Source organism: Balaenoptera borealis (assembly GCF_965194805.1).
Source record: "Balaenoptera borealis genome assembly, chromosome: 4".
Classification (NCBI taxonomy): Eukaryota; Metazoa; Chordata; class Mammalia; order Artiodactyla; family Balaenopteridae; genus Balaenoptera; species Balaenoptera borealis.
The window spans coordinates 120,292,317-120,311,683 of record NC_138861.1 but is presented as its reverse complement, the minus strand read 5'-3'; the positions used below and the strand labels follow the sequence as shown (position 1 = coordinate 120,311,683).

Here is a 19,367-nt window from a genome sequence, read left to right as displayed (position 1 = left end):
AGCCCACGCACCTAGAGCCCGTGCTCCGCAACAAGGGAAGCCACCACAGTGAGAAGCCCGCGCACCACAACAAAGAGCAGCCCCTGCTCGCCGCAACTAGAGAAAGCCTGCGTGCAGCAACGAAGACCCCACACAGCCAAATAATAAATTAAAAAAAAAAAAAAAAAGAATGCCACCAAAAACTCTGGCACTAAAGTAGCCATGAGTGTGAAAAGGCTGAAAATCACTATTCCACACTCTTACCATAGAAAATTTTTCTCAAGTCATGCTTGTTCACCCCTGAGTGTTCACACAGACTCTTCCCTCTACCTGGAAACTTCAAAAACTCCCTCTGGGCTTCCCTGGTGGCGCAGTGGTTGAGAATCTGCCTGCCAATGCAGGGGACACGGGTTCGCGCCCTGGTCTGGGAGGATCCCACATGCCGCGGAGCGACTAGGCCCGTGAGCCACAATTGCTGAGCCTGCGCGTCTGGAGCCTGTGCTCCGCAACAAGAGAGGCCATGATAGTGAGAGGTCCGCGCACCGCGATGAAGAATGGCCCCCACTTGCCGCAACTGGAGAAAGCCCTCACACAGAAACGAAGACCCAACACAGCCATAAATAAATAAAATTAAAAAAAAAATAAATTAAAAAAAAAAAAAAAAAAAAACTCCCTCTACCCACTTCATCTGACCAACTCCTACTCATTCTTCAGTTCTCAGCTCAGCTCTTCCTCTAGAAAACATTCTCTAACCCTACAAGTGGATGCCTGCTTTATGTTGTACTACAGTATTCTGGACAGCACTTTCCACTTGGAACTCTAACGAAGTGTACACTCTGTAAGTGAAAAACTTGGGCCTAGTTTGCTCTCAGCTCTATCATATCCTTAAGGCTTAGGATAGTGACTGGCTCATGGAATCCATTACTATATTTTGAAAAAAATTATGCCCCGTAAATAATCCTCAAATATTTCTGTATCAGGCGTTTATCTCATCACAATTATCAACAAGAACTATATGATACTGAAAAAGAAAGAATTCAAAACTTAATAGCTTCCACTATGTAAAGTCATTTATACGCTACTATGAGAACAAATATACAAGTCTGACTTTTTTTTTTACCTTGGCATTCTACACTTTTTACTCTGTAGTAGTTCAAGTATAAGAACATGTGAAACAAAAGGAAAGTAATTACCTACTGTATTTCATTACATCTAAAGTGTTTTGACACTGCCACTTTTTCTTCCCTTCTTACCAGATGTATGAGTTTCCTACTGCAAGTATAACAAATTACACAAATTCAATGGCTTGAAATAACACAAATTTATTCTTTTAGAGTTCTCGAAGTCAGAAATCCAAAGCCAGTTTCACTGGGCTAATATCAAGGTATCATGGGCAAAGCTGGTTCCTTCCAAGGCCTGAGGAGAGAATCCATTTCTTTGCCTTTTTCAGCTTCTAGTGGTTACCTGCATTCCTGGGCTTATGGCCCCTTCCTTCATCTTCAAAGCACAACATCCTAACCTCTGCTCTATGGTCACATTACTTTCTCTGCAGGCTGACTCCTCCAGTTTCTAATAAGGATGGTTGTAATTATATCAGGCCCGCCCAGATCCAGGATAATCTCCCCAACTCTAATCACAGCTGCAGAGGTTTCAGCTGGTCAGCCTGACTGATATTATCATATACAAGCTAGATACAGCCTGATTTTCTATAAGCATCTATGCCCTCCTTAGCAAGAGTAAATTATCACAAGACCCACCCAAGGGATAGATCTGCCTCAGTGACATCTCCTTTCAGAGATGAGTCTCACCAAAGGAAAACTCATTCTATTCCTGCTTTAAGCAAACTCAACATGAAAATCAAAATTTACAAATCAAGTATTTTATGGAAAGTCTAGTCACTATACAAAAAACCATAGGCTCTTAATGTTTCCTCATCCCCCCACCCCCGATCCCACAGAGAAGCAACATTTTTAATGTATTTTTGTTTCATTAGTCTTTTCCTGAATTCAATTTCCAACTTTTTTAAAAAGTCAGATGAAAAGTTTTCATTATCTTTAAAAGATAATGAAAGGTCAGCCGAGTACAAACTCCTCTATCCTACTGAGATACAATTGGTACTAACTGGGAGGAGAATCAGATCTAAGAAGGTAATTCATTCATCACTGAGTTACCAAGAAGTCCATCAATACTCAGCCAGTATGCACTTTAACAATCGTCCTTATCAAACTGTTAGAACGCTCCTGAACCAGCTGGTAAACAGCCACAGTCCTGACCCTGACTCTCTGCTGCGCCCCACCATGCTGGCCCCTTGCCACACAGCCACTCTCGACTTAGCAGCTAAAGGACTAATGCCTGGCACACTGCAGTCTGTCTGAATTCTGCTCTAGCGGCAAGGCTGGTATCCATTCAGTGGTCAGTACGTGCAGTACTGATTACTAAATATTTTGAATATACTACCCCTACCAATAAAGTATCAATAATATTACTAAAATACATTTTTAGTGAGCATAAAATGTATACACACACATACACCTCTAAAGAAATCTGCAATTAGAAACTCCAGTGATTTAAAAAATGGGGAGTCCCAATCACATCTGATTACCCTGGATTATTCTTCCTGAGGGAGGGCTAATAGCTACAAAGGTAACTGTTCCAGTCACTGCTGGCAGATACAGCCTATGCAACCATTTGGATGAAATCTCACTGCACTAAGTATAGGTTATTCCTGCCACTACATCAGTTGTCCTCTTTGGATGTCATGATAATGAGTGCTAAGAGTGAAGGGGCCAAAAGAAAACCAATATTGGTTGAAAACCTACTACATGCCAGGTACTTTGCTTTCCTATATATAATCTTATATAATTCTCACAAGTCCTGTGAAGTACCACTATTGTCATTTTACAAACAAACAAACAAACAGGGACACGAAAGGTCACTAATTCATACAATTTCAAATAGTTGGGAAGTAGTGAAGAAGCCAGGTATTGTAGGTTCCAAAGCCCATTTCACAATTCCCGTTTCACAGAAATACTAGGAAAAACAAGCGAGTTAGGACTTGGCCACTGCCTAGGCAAGGCATTTTACTAGTCCCTCCCCCTCCCTACCTACTTCATCCGTTTTTTCCTCAGTTCCTCTTACAGGCAGCTTTCAGCACACAATTTTAGAAAACTTAAAATCGATGAAACCCCCCTTCCCGCAAACCAGCTAGCTGAGGTAGTGGTCTATTAGAGGAAACCTTCCAAGAGCAGATTCGTGGGAGGGAGTGTAAGAAAATAATAGCCAAGTTCACTTACTCCATTGAGTGCCTACTGCATGCTGCCACGGAATGTGATGAGGAAAACTCAACATGGTTATCTGCCACATGAAGAATTTATATCCTGGTATTTTGAAGGAAATGAAATGAAGGGGACCCTCATTTGCTAAGCGTCTCATTTTGCTAAGCACCAGGTACTTTAAAAAATAGTGCCACATTTAATGTAATCTTCTCAACAACCCTATGAGGAAGGTATTATTATCCCCTGAAGTCCAGAGATGTTAAGTAATTTTCTCCACAAAACCCTGGGCTGTAACAGAGCCTACAGCCTTTTCACTAGCCCACACTTTCTGACAATTCTGAGTATGCTTAGCCTACTGGAAATAATAGTGGCTTCCCCAGAGCTGAATATAACATGATCTGCTCTAACACGTAGTGCTGACTGTGAAGATGCTCTCATTTCTAGGAAAGTCTGCTGAAGACTGGCTCAAAATCTGTTCTATTTCAACATCTTTAGCATCTAATAAATACTTCAGGGTTTACAGATGAATCAGAAAGATGGAAGTTAGCTGAAATACTAGGATCAGTAGCAAGGAATATGATTTACAAAAATTAGTACAGATATAACCTCAGAAACTGAGGGGGAGGGAGTGGCATGGGAATGAAAATACAATAAAAATAACCAAAGCAATACAGCAACAACAATAAAAACTGAACCCAGATAAAAGACACTTGTTTATATATTTTTTAAGATCCTTGAGATATCTATTAATCAACTTAGGGGGAAATTATGTGCGCAGAAAGCTATATTATACCATGGCAGTATCTTCATGAGAGGCCTTGATGCTTCTGGTTAGCTAGAAAGGAAGACTAGAAACCTGAGACACAGATACTGCTCTGATCAAAAGAAACTTACTTCAGACACACTAGGGAGATTTGTATCATTTTAAATTTTGCATGTGCTCTCAAAGTTGAAGGGTTTCCTATAACCTACCAGACAGTATTGCTGAGTGAATGGTATATTTATTTATAGCTTCCATAATGAATTCTCATAATTCCCATTACTATCTCATCTTCCTTGCATTATTAACAATTAAAATGATAAAACTGCCGGTAGTATCATTGTTGGAAAAGGCACATGGAAGGAAGAAAACACATTTTCATTTGAAAATGAGCACCACTTGCTTCCTAAAAGTAGAATTAAAAAGCAGTGTTTTATTGGTAAATTTGGGTGACCCACCGCCCCCCAAAATTCTAAAAAGACCTCTTTCAATTTAAGTCGATTGGGGGAAATTATGGGGTTATGCCATCATTACCAGGATATTATTCACTCAATCTTCCCTTGTTTGAGGACTCAGTTTTGGAAGGACTCTCAAAAGGCAGAGTAAAAGTTGAAAAATATTCAACTAATACTTCCTATGAAAATACAAATAATTCTAAACCACCCATAGGGTGCTCAATGAAAAACTGAAGTACAGAAATATAACTCCAAGGAAGGAAGTTTAAAAAGAAATATTTCAAAGACTCAAAGAAGTCAAATTCTATCTTCAAATAAATGGGGGAAAGCATGTTAACAATTAAACATAGAAAATAAGGAAAAGTAATAATGAAGTCCCGGTTTCTGCCTCCCTACCCTTTCCAATGTCAAAGTTTCTAATAAGAGACTTATTAGAGTCTGTTAATAGAAAGAGATTGGACTTGGAACTAGGAAGACTGTATTAGAATTCATTTAACAAATGTTTAACGAGACTATAACTTGTTCTAGGCCCTGAATATACAGTAGTGAACAGGAGACAGGCATTGGTGAAAAACACCCACCCAAAACTTTCTGGATCTGTTCAATTAGAAAAGTGAACTAGGTGTTTTACAGACTCTGTTCCCAAAACACCTGGATCTCCACCTCTATTTTAACCACAACAGCTCTGCTTTTTTCTGATTTCTATAGCAGGGCTCTGCAGGAAAACAAATCTGTTTTTAAAAATGTTTGATAACCGCTAAACTAAGTGATCTCGAAGTACCATTCCAGTTTTACAACTCTGTCTTCTGTGATGCTTCAAACTCATACTTCTGACCTATTTCTTTTTCACCATGCTGGAATTCCACAGAGATATATTAAAAGGCAAACTAGTTTACGTGGGGCTAAAGAATCAGCCACAAACCCGAATGACTGCTTAATCATTATCTATGGGTGCCAAATACCATATAGCAAAAATTACTTTTTTCTAAGATTAACAAACAAAAACAGATTTGATCTTGTTATTTACCTACGTAAGCTACTTACTTTTACAAAAACAAACAAACAAAAATTAACTCTAGTTCTTTATCTTAATTTCTAAATTCCTTAGCATTTAAGGCCTTTCTGTAACTTGGCCCCTTTTAGGTATTCTTTTCAGCTTTAATGCCTTGCATTTTCCCTCCCACCCAACACCCTTTCTGCCTCTTAGTTTCTAAATTTTGAGACTTCTGTTCATGCCCTTGAGACAGCCCTTCTCTCCTATCCATCCCTGTCAAATCCCTCAAGGTCATAACCAACTCAAATGTCACCAAAATACGTCAATTTACGAGAAAGGCAGGGATTCTGTCTTTTCTACTAGGCTAACCTTGAGTCCCCAACTGGCAAGCATGCAACAGACGTTGAAATGAATTATGTCAAAGTAACGATTATAAACAGTAGAAATCAAGCATCATCTATTTTTGGCTTCTAAATGTATTAACTGATTTGTTTTTACATATTTAACAGCCTGATTACAACTGATATCCTGCCATTCCTTGAGTGTTCACAAAATTTGTAAGGCTGAGGTAAATACTTGCCACTTTAAAAACTGTACACTAAGACAACAGTGCATACTCAGAAAATCAAGACACAATCCTTGGATCACTATTAAACATGGATTTAAAATATTCTAAAAGACTTGGGATCGCTTCCTAAATTATCGTGTTCTAGTTCCTCCACACACACAAAGCTATTCTAAAAACAAAACAAAAACAAGAATTTATATCAAGTTTACAAGAACAAAAACTGCTCACAAATAATATCTTCATGTATGTTCAGGACAGAAGTACAAAACCTACTACTCTGTTCACATTCAAAACCCACAGAGTAAACAATGACCAGTGAAAGTAAAGCATGTAATACTGACAAGTATGGCTGATCCAAAGGATAAGGCTAAGCCATCACGTTTGACTTATGAAAAAAATTCAACTTTTGGTTCTCAGGATAAACGATAAACTGCAAGCTTGAAAAGTATCAGTTATAAAAATTAGATGCTGGCTGAACTGGTTTATAAAGTCCAGTAAGTTTTCATTTCACAGATTGGATAAAATAGGTCAATCCAACAACCATTTTTAGAGTACCAGCAGACCTTGTTCTCTTTTACAGAGAACCAGACATATTCTTCTGAAGTATTCAGTCCATCACTTTCGAGAGTTCTCATCTAAAATGTGATCGTCTATAAAGGGAGGCCCCCTCTCTCCCGGCCCCAGCCACGAACATTCCAAATCTCAAGATGAGGGAATGGATATCCTAGAGCCGATCATTTTTCAGCTGAAACTCGCGCATCCCCAAAGCCCACGACCTTAGTATGAAAGCGCTTTCACGGTGCATTGGCTGCTGCCGGTAGGAAGGCCTTGCCTCAAACAGGGCCAACTCTGGCACGTTTTCGTGTTTTTGAAAGTGAAGCTGGGGGGGGAAAAAAACCACCCAGATCTAAAAGTATTCGTTTAAATCCGTTTGACACCTGCTCTCTTTCAAACACGACCAGCAAACTCCAAACGCTCGAGTAGCGGCCGCAGCAGCAATGACAGATCTTGAGGCCGAACTGGGTCAGGGTTACAGTTACACTTGCGTTGCATCTTTACACCCTTTGTCTACAAACTTGGGCACTAACTTAAGTTCCCTTCCAGGCAGCGTGCTCGCCGGGCCTCAGAAATCACAGCAATTTTCCTGAGACAGGAAGGGCACAACCCTCCCAGCTCCATGGCTACACCAGCCTTCCCCGGACCACGCACTCGGCGGCCTCGGCTTTTCGCCGGGTATCTGGGCGAAGGGGTCGCCCGGGGAAACTCCCCTGCGCCCGGGCTGGATAAAGGGGATTTCACGCGCTGTCTGGTCTCCCCCCTTTCTACGGCCCCTACTCGCCCCCGTGGTTTCGGGCCCGGGGTCACACTACAGAGACAGCCCTGCTCCCCGATTCCCCGGGCAGGCCCCCGCGCCGGGGCGCCCCTCCCCCCAGCCCCCCCAAACCCCCCGGGGCCGGCCGCCGCCGCGTGCCGCCCCCCACCCCCTGCCCCGGCAGCCGCCCCCTCTCCCACCGCCCTCCCGCCCGCCCCGCCCGATCCGGCCGCGCAGGCTGCCCAGCCAGCACTAGGCCCCGCGCTCCGCCCCGGCCGCCCTCCTCACCGTTCTGCTGGTGAGGCCCCGGGCCCGGGCCCGCGGGCGCGGCGGCTCCAGAGGCGGCGGCTCCGCCAAGCTTGGGCGGGATCCGGGAGCTGGCGGCCGGATGAGGGGACCCGGCGGGGGCCGACATGACGGCGCTGCGGGCGGCGGCGGCGGCGGCGGCGGCTCCGCTTCGGGGAGTTGGGCGGAGGGAAGGGAAGGCGGAGCCGGAGCGGCGAGAGGAAGAGGAAGGAACGCGCCCGGCGTCACCGACGGAGTCACCCGGGACCGTGGCTGGAGTGCTCGCGCTCCGCCCCGGAGCCTAGTTCGGCCGCTGCGGGCGCCGGAACCCCGCCCGGCCCTGACCCGCCGCCGCCTCGAGCCCCGAGACGCGGGACTCCCACCCCCCGGGTCGCTCCCCGCAGGCGCTGACTGTGCGAGCCGCAGCGCCCCCTGCAGGCGGAGCCCGGCGCGCCCAGGCCGGAGGCGGGGCCCGGGGCGGCAGCCTCCTTGCCAGCCCTGCGACCTCGGGCCCGGGCGGACCTGCGGTCGCCTCGAGGCGAAAGGGGTGGACCAGGATAGACTGGGCGCTGGGCCCGCTCCCACGTGGGGCGGAGGCAAGAGCGCGGCGGGCCCGGGCCAGGCGGTGCGGTGCGGGGACGGGGTTCCAGAGCTGCGGGGTGACCTCCGGAGCCCAGGGCAGCGCCTGGCCGGACTGGCCCCGCTCACCCTCCGAAGAGGAACCCTGGGTTTGGCTGTGTTTTTTTTTTTATTTTGAGGTGTTTCCCCCCTTAATATTAAATCCTAAAGGAAATAGGCATTCAAGCTCCCTGTCCGTAGGGAATTATAATCCTGGGCAAAAGAAGAGGAAACATTTCTCTATGATAAACACAGAATCTCAATAAGAATTGAGAACTTTTCCCACTGACTTAAACCCTGGGAAAGGAAAGGGGGAAATGGAGTAAAGGGAAGCTGAAAGGCAAACTTTATCGTCCTCCTGATTTTTGCCAAGGGTTGGCTCATCCTGTTGATGCTCAGAAGAGAAACTGTAACACCCAAAGCAAGAACTCAGCTTGGTTTCTACGCTAGTGAAATCGTTGAATCTCTGGCCTGTCCCAGCATGCTAACTGGTAAGCAAAGCCCTGGGACTGCACTACCCAAGTCGTTTTGCCATCTTGGAATCCTGAGTATGCCACAGTCATTCTGTGTTTGTTAGAAATGAAATTGTTCAAAAGCGTCGAATTCCGAATGGGATCGAGCAAGATTGTATTTCTGGAGCGATAAGTCTAATTACTGAATGATTATGCCAAACATAAAGTGTGTTGTAGTCCTAGAATAATGCGAAGCTTCCCTTTAGTTGCTGCCGTGAATTAATGATACTTGGTGCTTTAATGCACCAAATGAATTACAAATAGGATTTCAGTAGTTGGATTTGTACTTTTGTTTTTGGAATTTATCTTTATTCTTATTTCCATAATTCTGATTAATTTTTCCTTTCCATTTTATACACTACACTAATAAGCAACCCAAACAATACTTTTACATTACGATATCCAGAAGCTAAAATATACTAGTTCCTGCATGTGAAAGATGCATTAAGCCAAATTCTTAGGTTTAAAAGCCAATAATTTTGTTAAATGTAACTTTTCAGAATCTTTAGAGAAAATTACACTGTACACATATTATAACATAATCCTGTCCTAGAAAGCAATATCCCACTAATAAAAACTACTTGAATTTTTTAACATTTTAGGTAGATAATTTCAAAGAAATACAAAGTAAGAGAAAGTAGTATAGTGGACCATCATATACTCATCAGCCAGCATCAACATTTGTCAATTCAGGGCTAATCTTGCTTATCTATACTGGCACCAACCTCCACCCTCCCGAGATTAATTTTTTTTCTTTTTTTCTTTTTGGCTGCGCTGCGCAGCATGTGAGATCTTAATTCCCCGACCAGGGATTAGTTGCACTGTCCCCTGCAGTGGAAGTGTGGAGTCTTAACCACTGGACAGCCAGGGAAGTGCCTTCTGAGATTATTTTGAAATGAATTTCAGACATATTATTTTATCAGTAAGTATTCAACATGTATCTCTAAATGTATAACATAAACACAATACCATTATTATACCTAAAATCATTAAAAATAATTCATTAGTATCATCAAATATACAGTCCACAATTGTCTTTTGTAATAGTTTGTACTTTCTGAGTTTTAGGATTTTCAACAATACATCATCCATCTACACAAAATGGGCAAGCACTTTTCTACAGCATTTCCAGCTTTTCCGCAAAAACCTAAGCCCCCGCATAAGCAAAAGACCACACTCTGCTTCATCAAGAAGATTACACAATTACAGGTTCCAATGCTGCCTGGAAGTCCTTTGAAAAATGGCTCAGAGAAAAGCCCTGTATTAAGGGCTTCTATTATAAAGGTAAGGGAATAACGAGCCAATTGGCTTTCTGTCCTTGGAATGTATCCTCTTGGGCAGGGGTCCCCAACCCCCGGGCCACGGACTGGTACCTGCCGCTCCCCATCGCTCGCATTACCGCCTGAACCATCCCCCCGACCCCCTGCCTTGTCCATGGAAAAATTGTCTTCCACGAAACTGGTCCCGGGTGCCAAAAAGGTTGGGGACCGCTGCTTTGGGGTCTAAGAAGCCCATTTTAATCACAGGTATATGGACTGAAGTTGAGCGCTGTCTCTTTAGGGGAGACTCCTAAAGAAGGAGGACGGGACTCTGTTTTAACCCATCTTCCCCACAACCTTTATCACCTAAGCTCTTTCCACTTGTCCACTAATTCACCGTGGTATTTTCTAGCATGCTTATAAGAATCTTTTGCATGACAGATCCTACAACCTTTATGAAGATATGTTATTTCACTCTACTGCTTTAAGTCCCACGACTGCTATCAGTGAAGAAAATGAGGAAAAGGATGAAGGATTGAATGAATGCTTACCATGTACCAGGCACAATGCTAGTCACTTTAGATGTATTTCCCCCCCCATTTAGTCCTCACAATAACTCTGTTGGATATTTTTCTCATCCCCATTTTACCAGAGGAAACTAAAGCTTATATAGAGTTCAAGTAATCTTAGTAAAAATCGTGAACCTGTAAATGGCAGAACCAGAGCTCAAACCAAAGTCTGTTTAGCTCCAAAATCTTTGCTCTATTCACTACGAACTATACTTGATTAATTTACATTTTTCTTCATAAAGCTATGCTAATTATGATGTACTGTTTTGCTTGTCAAATGATTTTCAGTTTTACATATTTAGAATTTGTTCCAGTGACATTTAGAATGGCACATCTCAAAGTGTTTGAAATGCAAGTTCTCAGGTCCCACCACAGACGTACTGAACTCTGGAGATGCGACCCAATAGCAAGCTTTCCTGGTGTTTCTGATGCACAGGAAAATTTGAGGACCACTGCTTTGAATAGCAAAGTTAAGCTGAATTGGTTCATTCTTTTCAACATCAGGAAACGATGGTCCTTTTCTTCAGGACATTTCTCCAATCTTTTGCCAATCATTAGAAGTGATACTTTGTTCCAGGAGTGTCAAACATGGTAGCGTCAATCTTAATTGTTTTGATAGGCAATGTGGAGATAAATGCTGTTGCCCAGTTTGTGTTCAATGGGAAAAAGTGCTATAATTGAAAGTAAGCCCTGCCACATGTGCAGGAGGGACGTTTTTGCTGAATGTCAAATTCTGACACACATGCCACTATTTGTCACCCCCAATTTAGGACTCACATTCTCTGTAACAGAAGTTGTGGGAGCCTTGGACAAATGAACACCTATTTTTATCTCAAAAAATGCTAATCCAGTTCTTTCTCTGTTGTACCTGGCTTCCTATCTTCCTCAGCTTTTTTTTTCCCTCTAGTTTTTAAATCACATGTGACCTTTGTAGAATACCTTTCCTCATTCAGTGGCATTCCCTATTAGATGTCCCTCTCCCAATATGAAGACACGATTTTCTTCTTTCCTCTCCTTTTTCTGATCTATTTACACATTTATTGCATTTTTAGTAGGCCAGGTATTGGGGATACAAAGATTAATAGGATATAATCTGTCCCTGAAGATCCTATGCAGGATCTTTTACATATAATCCTTCTTTCTTATATTTATTTCTTGATTTTTTTTCTACAAACTTGTGTTATTTTTTCTCATGTTCCTTGTGAATCTTTGTTTCCTCTTTTCATTAGGGCCAGCTGTCCCCAACCTTTTTGGCACCAGGGACCAGTTTCGTGGAAGATAGTTTTTCCACAGACAGGGCGGGGGGGGGGGGGGGATGGGGGATGGTTCAGGCGGTAATGCGAGTGATGGGGAGGGATGGGGAGGGATGGGCAGCTGCAGATGAAGCTTTGCTCGCTCACCCACCACTCACCTCCTGCTGTGCGGCCCAATTCCTAACAGGCCGTGGACCGGTACTGGTCTGTGGCCCGGGAGTTGGGGACCCCTGATTAGGGCATTCTAAGTTGAGTTCCAAGACATATTATGATGGGAAGAAATAATTTCACTGATGTTCATATCTTTTGATCACTTATGTTGATGTAATTTAACTATCATTTAAGTCTCAACTGTCTAAGACAAACTAAGATCCTAAAAGAAAAAAAAAAAAGGTGGGATTTTTAGGCAAATAATTACCACATAGTCAGCCTATGTGCAAAAGTGCACTTATAGAAAATTCTCTCAAGTTCTCACTTAGAATATTTGGCTATTATTTTAGCTATACCGTAATTTCTGCAGTTATCCACTTATCCAGCCCCCAGCAGGTTAGAAACAATGAATCACGAGGCAGGAGAAGGAAACACTGTTGATATAGGCACAGTGAGAGCAGCAATCACCATTAGAATATTGAAAAAATGGAAGAACTTAAATGCACAGTAGTCTGAGGCAATTAGTTAAATTGAACAACCCTATATAGTCCACTGAGAATATGATAAACATAGCCCACAGGTCTCTACCATCTGAGAATTTCTAACCTGGTATTCTGAAGGGCATTGACAGCAGGGATATACAACCCATTTTTAGAACCTTATAAACTCTTTTACATATGAACAGGTTAGGTTCCCAAAGCTCCTTGTTCATAAGTCCCAATATTCACAAATCCAGGGTAAACTCTCCTAGGCCAGAAATGTATTTCCACCAAACAGAAAAGTGAGCTTTTTTTTTCCCCCCCCCTTTTTCCTTTTTTTTTTCTGGCTGTGCCACACAGCTTGCAGGATCTTAGTTCCCTGACCAGGGATTGAACCCAGGCCCCCAGCTGTGGAAGCTTAGAGTCCTAACCACTGGCCTGCCACTTTTGGGAATTCCCAAAAGTGAGCTTCTGTGAAGCTTTAGAACCAAGCTTACACTTCTCTTTTTTTTTTTGCTGATATAAGATGTAAAGTGATGCTTCTCAAAATTTAATGTGCCTATGGATCACCTGAGGATCTTGTTAAAATGCAAATTCTGATTTGGTAGGTTGGGGAAGGCCTGAGATTCTGAAACTCCGGCCAGCTCACAGGTGGTGCTGCTGCTTCTGGTCCTGGACCACACTTTGAGCAGCAAGGTTCCAAAGGGCATCTTTTCATTTACATTTGAAAGTCCACTGAGGAAAGGAATGCCCCTCTTTGCAATCCAAAGGGAACGTCTTAGTAGCTATAGTGTATTCCCCCCATTCCTGTTGATGAGGTACAGATTAAAATGGGTCTGGAATTTCCCTGGCTTTCTACAGCAGCAGTACTTTCTTAGGCCTTTAAGATACTGAAACACCTCCTAATGGGTTAATGGGTGCCCGATGTTGACACTGATCATCTTACCACCCATTCAACAATGTTTCCATTTTGCCAATTACTTTTCCTCTTGCTGGTTATTGTTTGTTGTAGATAGATGGTGTGTTAGCTCAGGATAACAAAATACCATAGCCTGGGTAGCTTAAACAACAGAAATTTATTTTCTCACAGTTCTGGAAGCTGGAAGTCTGAGATCAGGGTGCCAGCACGGTCAGGTTCTGGTGAGAGCCCTCTTCCTGGCTTGCAGACCTCCACCTTCTCATTGTGTTCTCACACGGTGAGGGGAGAGCTATCTCTCTGGTGTCTCTTCTGTTGTTTTTTTTAATTTTTATTCATTATTTATTGTTGGCTGCGTTGGGTCTTCATTGCTGCGCGCGGTCTTTTCTCTAGTTGCGGCGGGCAGAGGCTACTCTTCGTTGTGGTGCGTGGGCTTCTCATTGCGGTGGCTTCTCTTGTTGCAGAGCACGGGCTCTAGGCAGGCGGGCTTCAGTAGCTGTGACTCACGGGCTCAGTAGTTGTGGCTCGCAGGCTCTAGAGCGCAGGCCGCGGCTTAGTGCTCCGCGTCGTGTGGGATCTTCCTGGACCAGGGATCGAACCCATCTCCCCCACGTTGGCAGGCAGATTCTCAATCACTGCGCCACCAGGGACTTCCCTTCTTCTTACAGGGGCACCAGTTCTATCAGATCACGGTTCCACCCTTCTGACCTCATTTAACCTTAATCACCTCCTCAAAGACCCTGTTTCCATTACAGGCACGTGAGGGATGGTGGTGGTTAGGGCTTCAACATCTGAATGTAGAAGCAACACAGTTCAGAACCAGAGGGGGCCTTTAGGTGATCCCTATGCTCCTCTTCTTCGGCTGCAACACACTGTTTACTTATCCAGCAAAAATGCTCTTATTTTCCAGCTCTGCTATGACATGAAAGGACTGGGAAGCTCTACCCTAGATGAAAATTACTTTGTACAATCTTTAGTGCCATCTGCTGGAAGCAGGTAAAGTTGATATACTGTTGCTCTGTATTTTAAAAAAAAAAAGACTGATTTTTTTTAATGAAACTTTGTAAGTTAAAATATCATAAGAAGGAGTGTTTCTGTTTTACAGAAGATTAAGTTAATTTATCTGTTACTACTTGAAAGGATAAACTTCAATTACGTGAAAAAAGTCAATTGTGTGAAACACAATTCCCTATTCAAAAAATGCCAGATTAAAAACATGTCGAAGATACCAATTCATTTAGAGAGACATACTTTTAAAAAACACTATGACGGCAAGATGTCTAAAAAGCTTGCCATATAAAAAATGTCCAGGAATTTGGGGGGTTTGGACTAGAGAAGACAAGACTAGGCAAAATGATGAACTTCCTAAAATATTTGAAAGCTTTCTTCTGAAGAGTGGTAAGTCTGTTGCTTCAGATGTCAGAACAAGGACAAATGAGTTGACTTTTGATACATGAAATACTTTCAAGCACAAATCCTGGGAATCCTGGAGAAGGTATCCCCACACTGGGAGGGAGGTTTAGCTACTTTCTCCTAATTCCAGATTCCATAGCCTGTCATTCTATTTGTCATTTGGATTTCATTTACTTTGATATTTTCAGTAATTAAAAAACTTTTATTAATATGCTTAAAGTCTTCAAAGGCATATCCAACTCTAATTCCAGTAAAATTTAAATCTCTGTCATGGGCTAAATTGCATCCCCTCATAATTCATATGTTGAAGTTCTAACCCCTGATAACTCAGAATGTGACTGTATTTGGAGATAGGACCTTTAAAGAGGTAATTAAGGTAAAATGAGGTCATATGAATGGGCCCGAATCCAATCTGGCTGGTGTCCTTATAAGAAGAGGAAAGATCATGTGAGGACACACAGAGAGAGGATACTATCTGCAAACCAAGGAGAGAGGCCTCAAAAGAAACCCACCCTGCTGAAACCTTGATCTTGGACATCTAGTTTCCAGAACTATGAGAAAATTAATTTTTACTGTTTTAAGTTACCCAGTCTGTGGTATTATGTCATGGCAGCCCTAGTAAACTAAACAATGTCCTTCCTGTGAGGTCCTTCCTTTCCTCTATATTATATTCAGGTATCGAAGTAGAGTTTCTTTACTTTCTTGGTTCACAGACTCTTTCAAAAAGGTGGTTTTTTTTCTTATAATAGCCTTCTTCTTCACTAATGAAAAGTAGAAATCGAGTAGATTCCTATGCACAGTTGCTGTGTAATAGACTAAAATAGTCCTTATCACATGCTAGCAAGCATATAATATTATAGGGCTTAAGCTACAGGAAACTTGGTACAAGAGAGAGTTATTTTAAACAAGAATTTCTCCCATGAAATTTTCTCCTTTTAAATATAACAAGGTAGGGAATGTAGGCAAACATTCAGGAAAAGAGAAATACACATTCTAGGGGATGCCACATGCTTCTTACCAAGAAGAGAAGAATAATCAGGGGACCTCCAGCTGTCCTCTGGGTGTGGCTGGTGCACAGGGACACTGGAACCCATGGCTTCTCACTTTTACATCATGTGGGAAGAAGGTAGTGAACAGAGTGGAAGCAAAGTCCCTCTGAGGGACTGGGGGATCAAAAGAGCAGTAGGAGATTTTAGCTATCATGAGTAAGGAACTTCGGAGAGAGGAAATATATATAGAGGTATTGTAGGAAGCTTTCCTTTCTGCTTTTTTCAGTGAAAGGCCTCTGTATTACATCTCTAAGGAAACTTATAATAATAAAGATCTTTATTATTTATCAAAACTAGTGCCATTATCTTCTAATGAGACTCCCCACAGACACTGGATCACATGGTACCCAGTTGTAGATTGAACAAGCTTAATCCAAAAAGGATCTCTAGGCCTAGCTGTTCTTATTTCCTGAGATTTAGGATATATGAGTAAAGTGGGGATTTCCTGTCTAGTTTCCAAGACAAAAAATGTTCTTATTTTGTTTTCCATGAAACTCCAGTGGAGCTATAAGTTGCATAACTGAAGCATATAATCCATATACTTTCTCCATAACTAAGAGCTGGGGAGCCAGCGGTTCTTAGATCTATTAGTTTCTCCCCCCTCATCTGAAGTTTGGAAAATATGTGCTTTGAGACACACTCTGAGCTGAGGTGGCATTTCTTCTGTGTGCGTGTGTGTGTATTATGTTGTTGTATTCAGCCTACCAGGCTAAAGAAACCAAAAATCGTAACGGCTGCAAATACATGAGTTCCTGAGTTCTTTGTAGACATAAAATATGTAAATTTTGATAGTTAACCTGCACACATAAACCATAGGCACAGTCATAATTCTGTTGCAAGAATTCTGTTGCATTTATCATGAGGCAAAAATGATAAGAACACTATACAAATCACTATGGTTAATAAGTCACATGTTCACTTTCAAAATAAGGTAGAAATTGGAGGCAAAAATAATAATTGTTGCTATTGTTTGAGCACCTACCAAGAACCAGGCATTGTTTTAGGTTCATTAAAATATTATTTCCACAAAATAGTAGACATTTAAAAAATAATTCTAAGGTTGAGAAATATGAAACTCAAAATGATTAAGAAACTCCCCCCAAGCTCACAATTATCCCAATAATTCAGTGAGTGGGATGAGACATGGGGGAAGTCATAGAGGAAGAAGGGATGGTTGCCTGAAAGACCAGGATCCAAATGCAAAAGTAGCCGACGCAGTTTCCAGCAGCTGATGAGGTCTGTTAAGAGGATGTTCTCTCATGTGCCTTAGTTGGGTGAGGAAAAAGCATAGGAGATTTCAAGAATATAGAGGAAGGCCACTTTCTACTCCTCCCCCAGCCAAGCACTTCAATGAGCAGATTACTGAGAACTTAAAAAATATATCTTAGCAAACTTTACCCAAGCAGTGATGTTCAGTACCATTTTGTTTCATTGAAAAAAATCACCAGAAAATGTAATCTAGTTAGAGTACTAAAAACACTGTCAGTAACATATCTTTCTAAAAGTTTTCTTTTTAATTAGGCTTTTTAAAAAGCCCAATATCTAAGGCTCTAAAATGCAACAACCCTCCTCCATTTAACAATTAGGTTTAAAAAAGAGAGAAAGCAACGTCCCCCCAGCCCTTTGTCTTGATTAATTTTCTCCTTTGTGGTTTAAGCTGTTGGTGGGCTTCCATTGCCATCTGGTGGACAATGTGTAGGTGTGCCTAGAGAGACGTGATTAATAAGAACAGTTTTGTGTTTCGTGCAGTTGATCTGAAAGGAATGCACAGAAATAAAAAAACTAGATGGATAAAAAATGGTTTATTTCTTGGTAGAAAGGGGAACAATTTTTAGGTGTTGGATTACAAATTAGGATGATACGGAACCAAAGTAATTAAAATATTCTTTAACTAATTTTGCTAGACTCCTTCAACTCCACACTCCATAGTATAAAACACTTCATAAACAATTCCAACACCGTGGACCAACTTAAATAAAGATGTTTATCCAGCGATCTCATTTGAAAGGACAGGAAATTCTGTACCTACATCCATTTCTATTTCTACAACCTCACTTCTCCTACACCTAAAATTTCTGATAATTGTTTTATTTCTTTTAGTTTAAAAATGCAGATAATCCTTACAGGTGTAACACATCTGTAAAGGGCTAGGGCAGAGATGTGGTTGGGGAATGTGTGTAGCAGAGGAAAAACAATGGGTCGTGCTAGTCCTGGAGCAGTTCCAGCTCTGCCTTTACACAACACATGGTCAGATTTCACTTGGTGGTAGGTTGGCCCTGGGACCCTTTCTGGTCAATGAGTTATGAGTTAAGATTTTAAAAGTCCATATGATTTTAAGAAAGTAGTTAACAGTTGACATGAGGCAGCAGAGTTGATGATCAAATCCATAAAATTCAGTGGGGTTTTTTTTTTTTTGGTTAATTTCCTTTGTCATTTTTCCATTAGTAAAACAAATGAAACATTAAATATACAGCTTGCTCAACGTCATCCTCTCCTATAATAAATATAGGACAAGTGGTATGAGATGTGATAAACTATAATGAAAATAATTTTTTTCATACTTACGAGAACATATTTAGCTACATAAAAAGATGCTGCCTTTCAAAGTGGTCAGTTTGGATAATGATATGCTGCTAGATGCAGAACACACTAGAAATCATAAGCCTCCATTGTCCCCAGCCCCAGTGCCTTCACCTGCAGGCCAGCCTTCACCAATTGGTCAGACATAACTGAGCAAGATGGGAGCTGCCGAAGGAGCTGCTGAAAGAGCCTCTGCCCCATAAGTGGCCGTATCTGATGTGAGTAGGGATGAGATCTAGGCCCTTCGTGTCCACCGAGTCACATCAAACCTGACCCTACACTACCTACATTGGATTGCTGACTATTAAATCTAGGGCCAACCCTATAGTTGTTTAGGATCCTTCCTCCCCCCGAGACATGGTTTCCTCCTCTTAAACTCTGACCTGGGTGGGTTGTGTAGTGGATAATGTAGTAGGTTCTTTCTGTCTAGTTCTTTAGTTTCCTATCCTTCCTAACCTCTATCCCCTGCTGATCCATTGCTGCAGTTACAGGGATAACTCTTAGCCAGGCTTTTGCTGCAAGACCCTACAGTTGAGTGGACCAGGAGTAGGCACTTGACACACACTGGGTAAATCAGAGTCCCTTCACTCTCAGTGTGGGGCTGGATGAAATAATTCAACCTCAGTTTGGAACCTCTCTTGAATGGAGGATCTGTAAATTCTGGAGCTGTAGGAGGCCATTGCCAACCTTAGGGAAAGGTTTTTGTTTTTTGTTTTTTTTGGCCTCATGGCTTGTGGGATCTTAGTTTCCCTCCTGGGGATCCAACCCTCCGGGGATCCAACCCTCACCCCCTGCACTGGAAGCTCGGAGTCCTAACAACCGGACCTCCAGGGAAGGAATTCCCAGGAATGCTTTTCAACAGCATTTCCCTCCCTTGCCTCGTGATTCCACCATTGTTATCAGGAAAGAAAAAAAAGGAAGAAAAGGATGAAGGAATGAAT

At 42.2% G+C, this 19,367-nt stretch overlaps 2 protein-coding genes across 14 annotated transcripts in view; one reads left to right on the top strand and one right to left on the bottom strand.

Moving 5' to 3' along the window:
* The window catches only part of SEC24B (SEC24 homolog B, COPII coat complex component), a 92,864-nt gene extending 84,954 nt beyond the window's left edge, over positions 1-7,910 (bottom strand). For all 6 annotated transcript variants that reach the window (XM_082389159.1, XM_082389160.1, XM_082389161.1 and 3 more), the window contains exon 1: positions 7,632-7,910. In XM_082389159.1, the coding sequence (XP_082245285.1) occupies positions 7,632-7,758 (127 nt within the window). In that variant the 5' untranslated portion in view covers positions 7,759-7,910. The remainder of the gene's footprint in view (positions 1-7,631) is intronic.
* A 360-nt stretch (positions 7,911-8,270) lies between these two features.
* The window catches only part of LOC309627322 (uncharacterized protein), a 92,066-nt gene continuing 80,969 nt past the window's right edge, over positions 8,271-19,367 (top strand). For 5 of the 8 annotated variants that reach the window (XR_014243672.1, XM_082389190.1, XM_082389189.1 and 2 more), the window contains exons 1-4: positions 8,271-8,737; positions 9,541-9,680; positions 9,827-10,042; positions 14,295-14,380. Coding sequence is in view for 6 of the 8 variants with exons in the window: in XM_082389190.1 (XP_082245316.1) it covers positions 9,654-9,680; positions 9,827-10,042; positions 14,295-14,380 (329 nt within the window). In the remaining 2 variants the exon portion in view is untranslated. The other 3 variants (XM_082389191.1, XM_082389193.1, XR_014243673.1) reach the window with 3 other exon arrangements.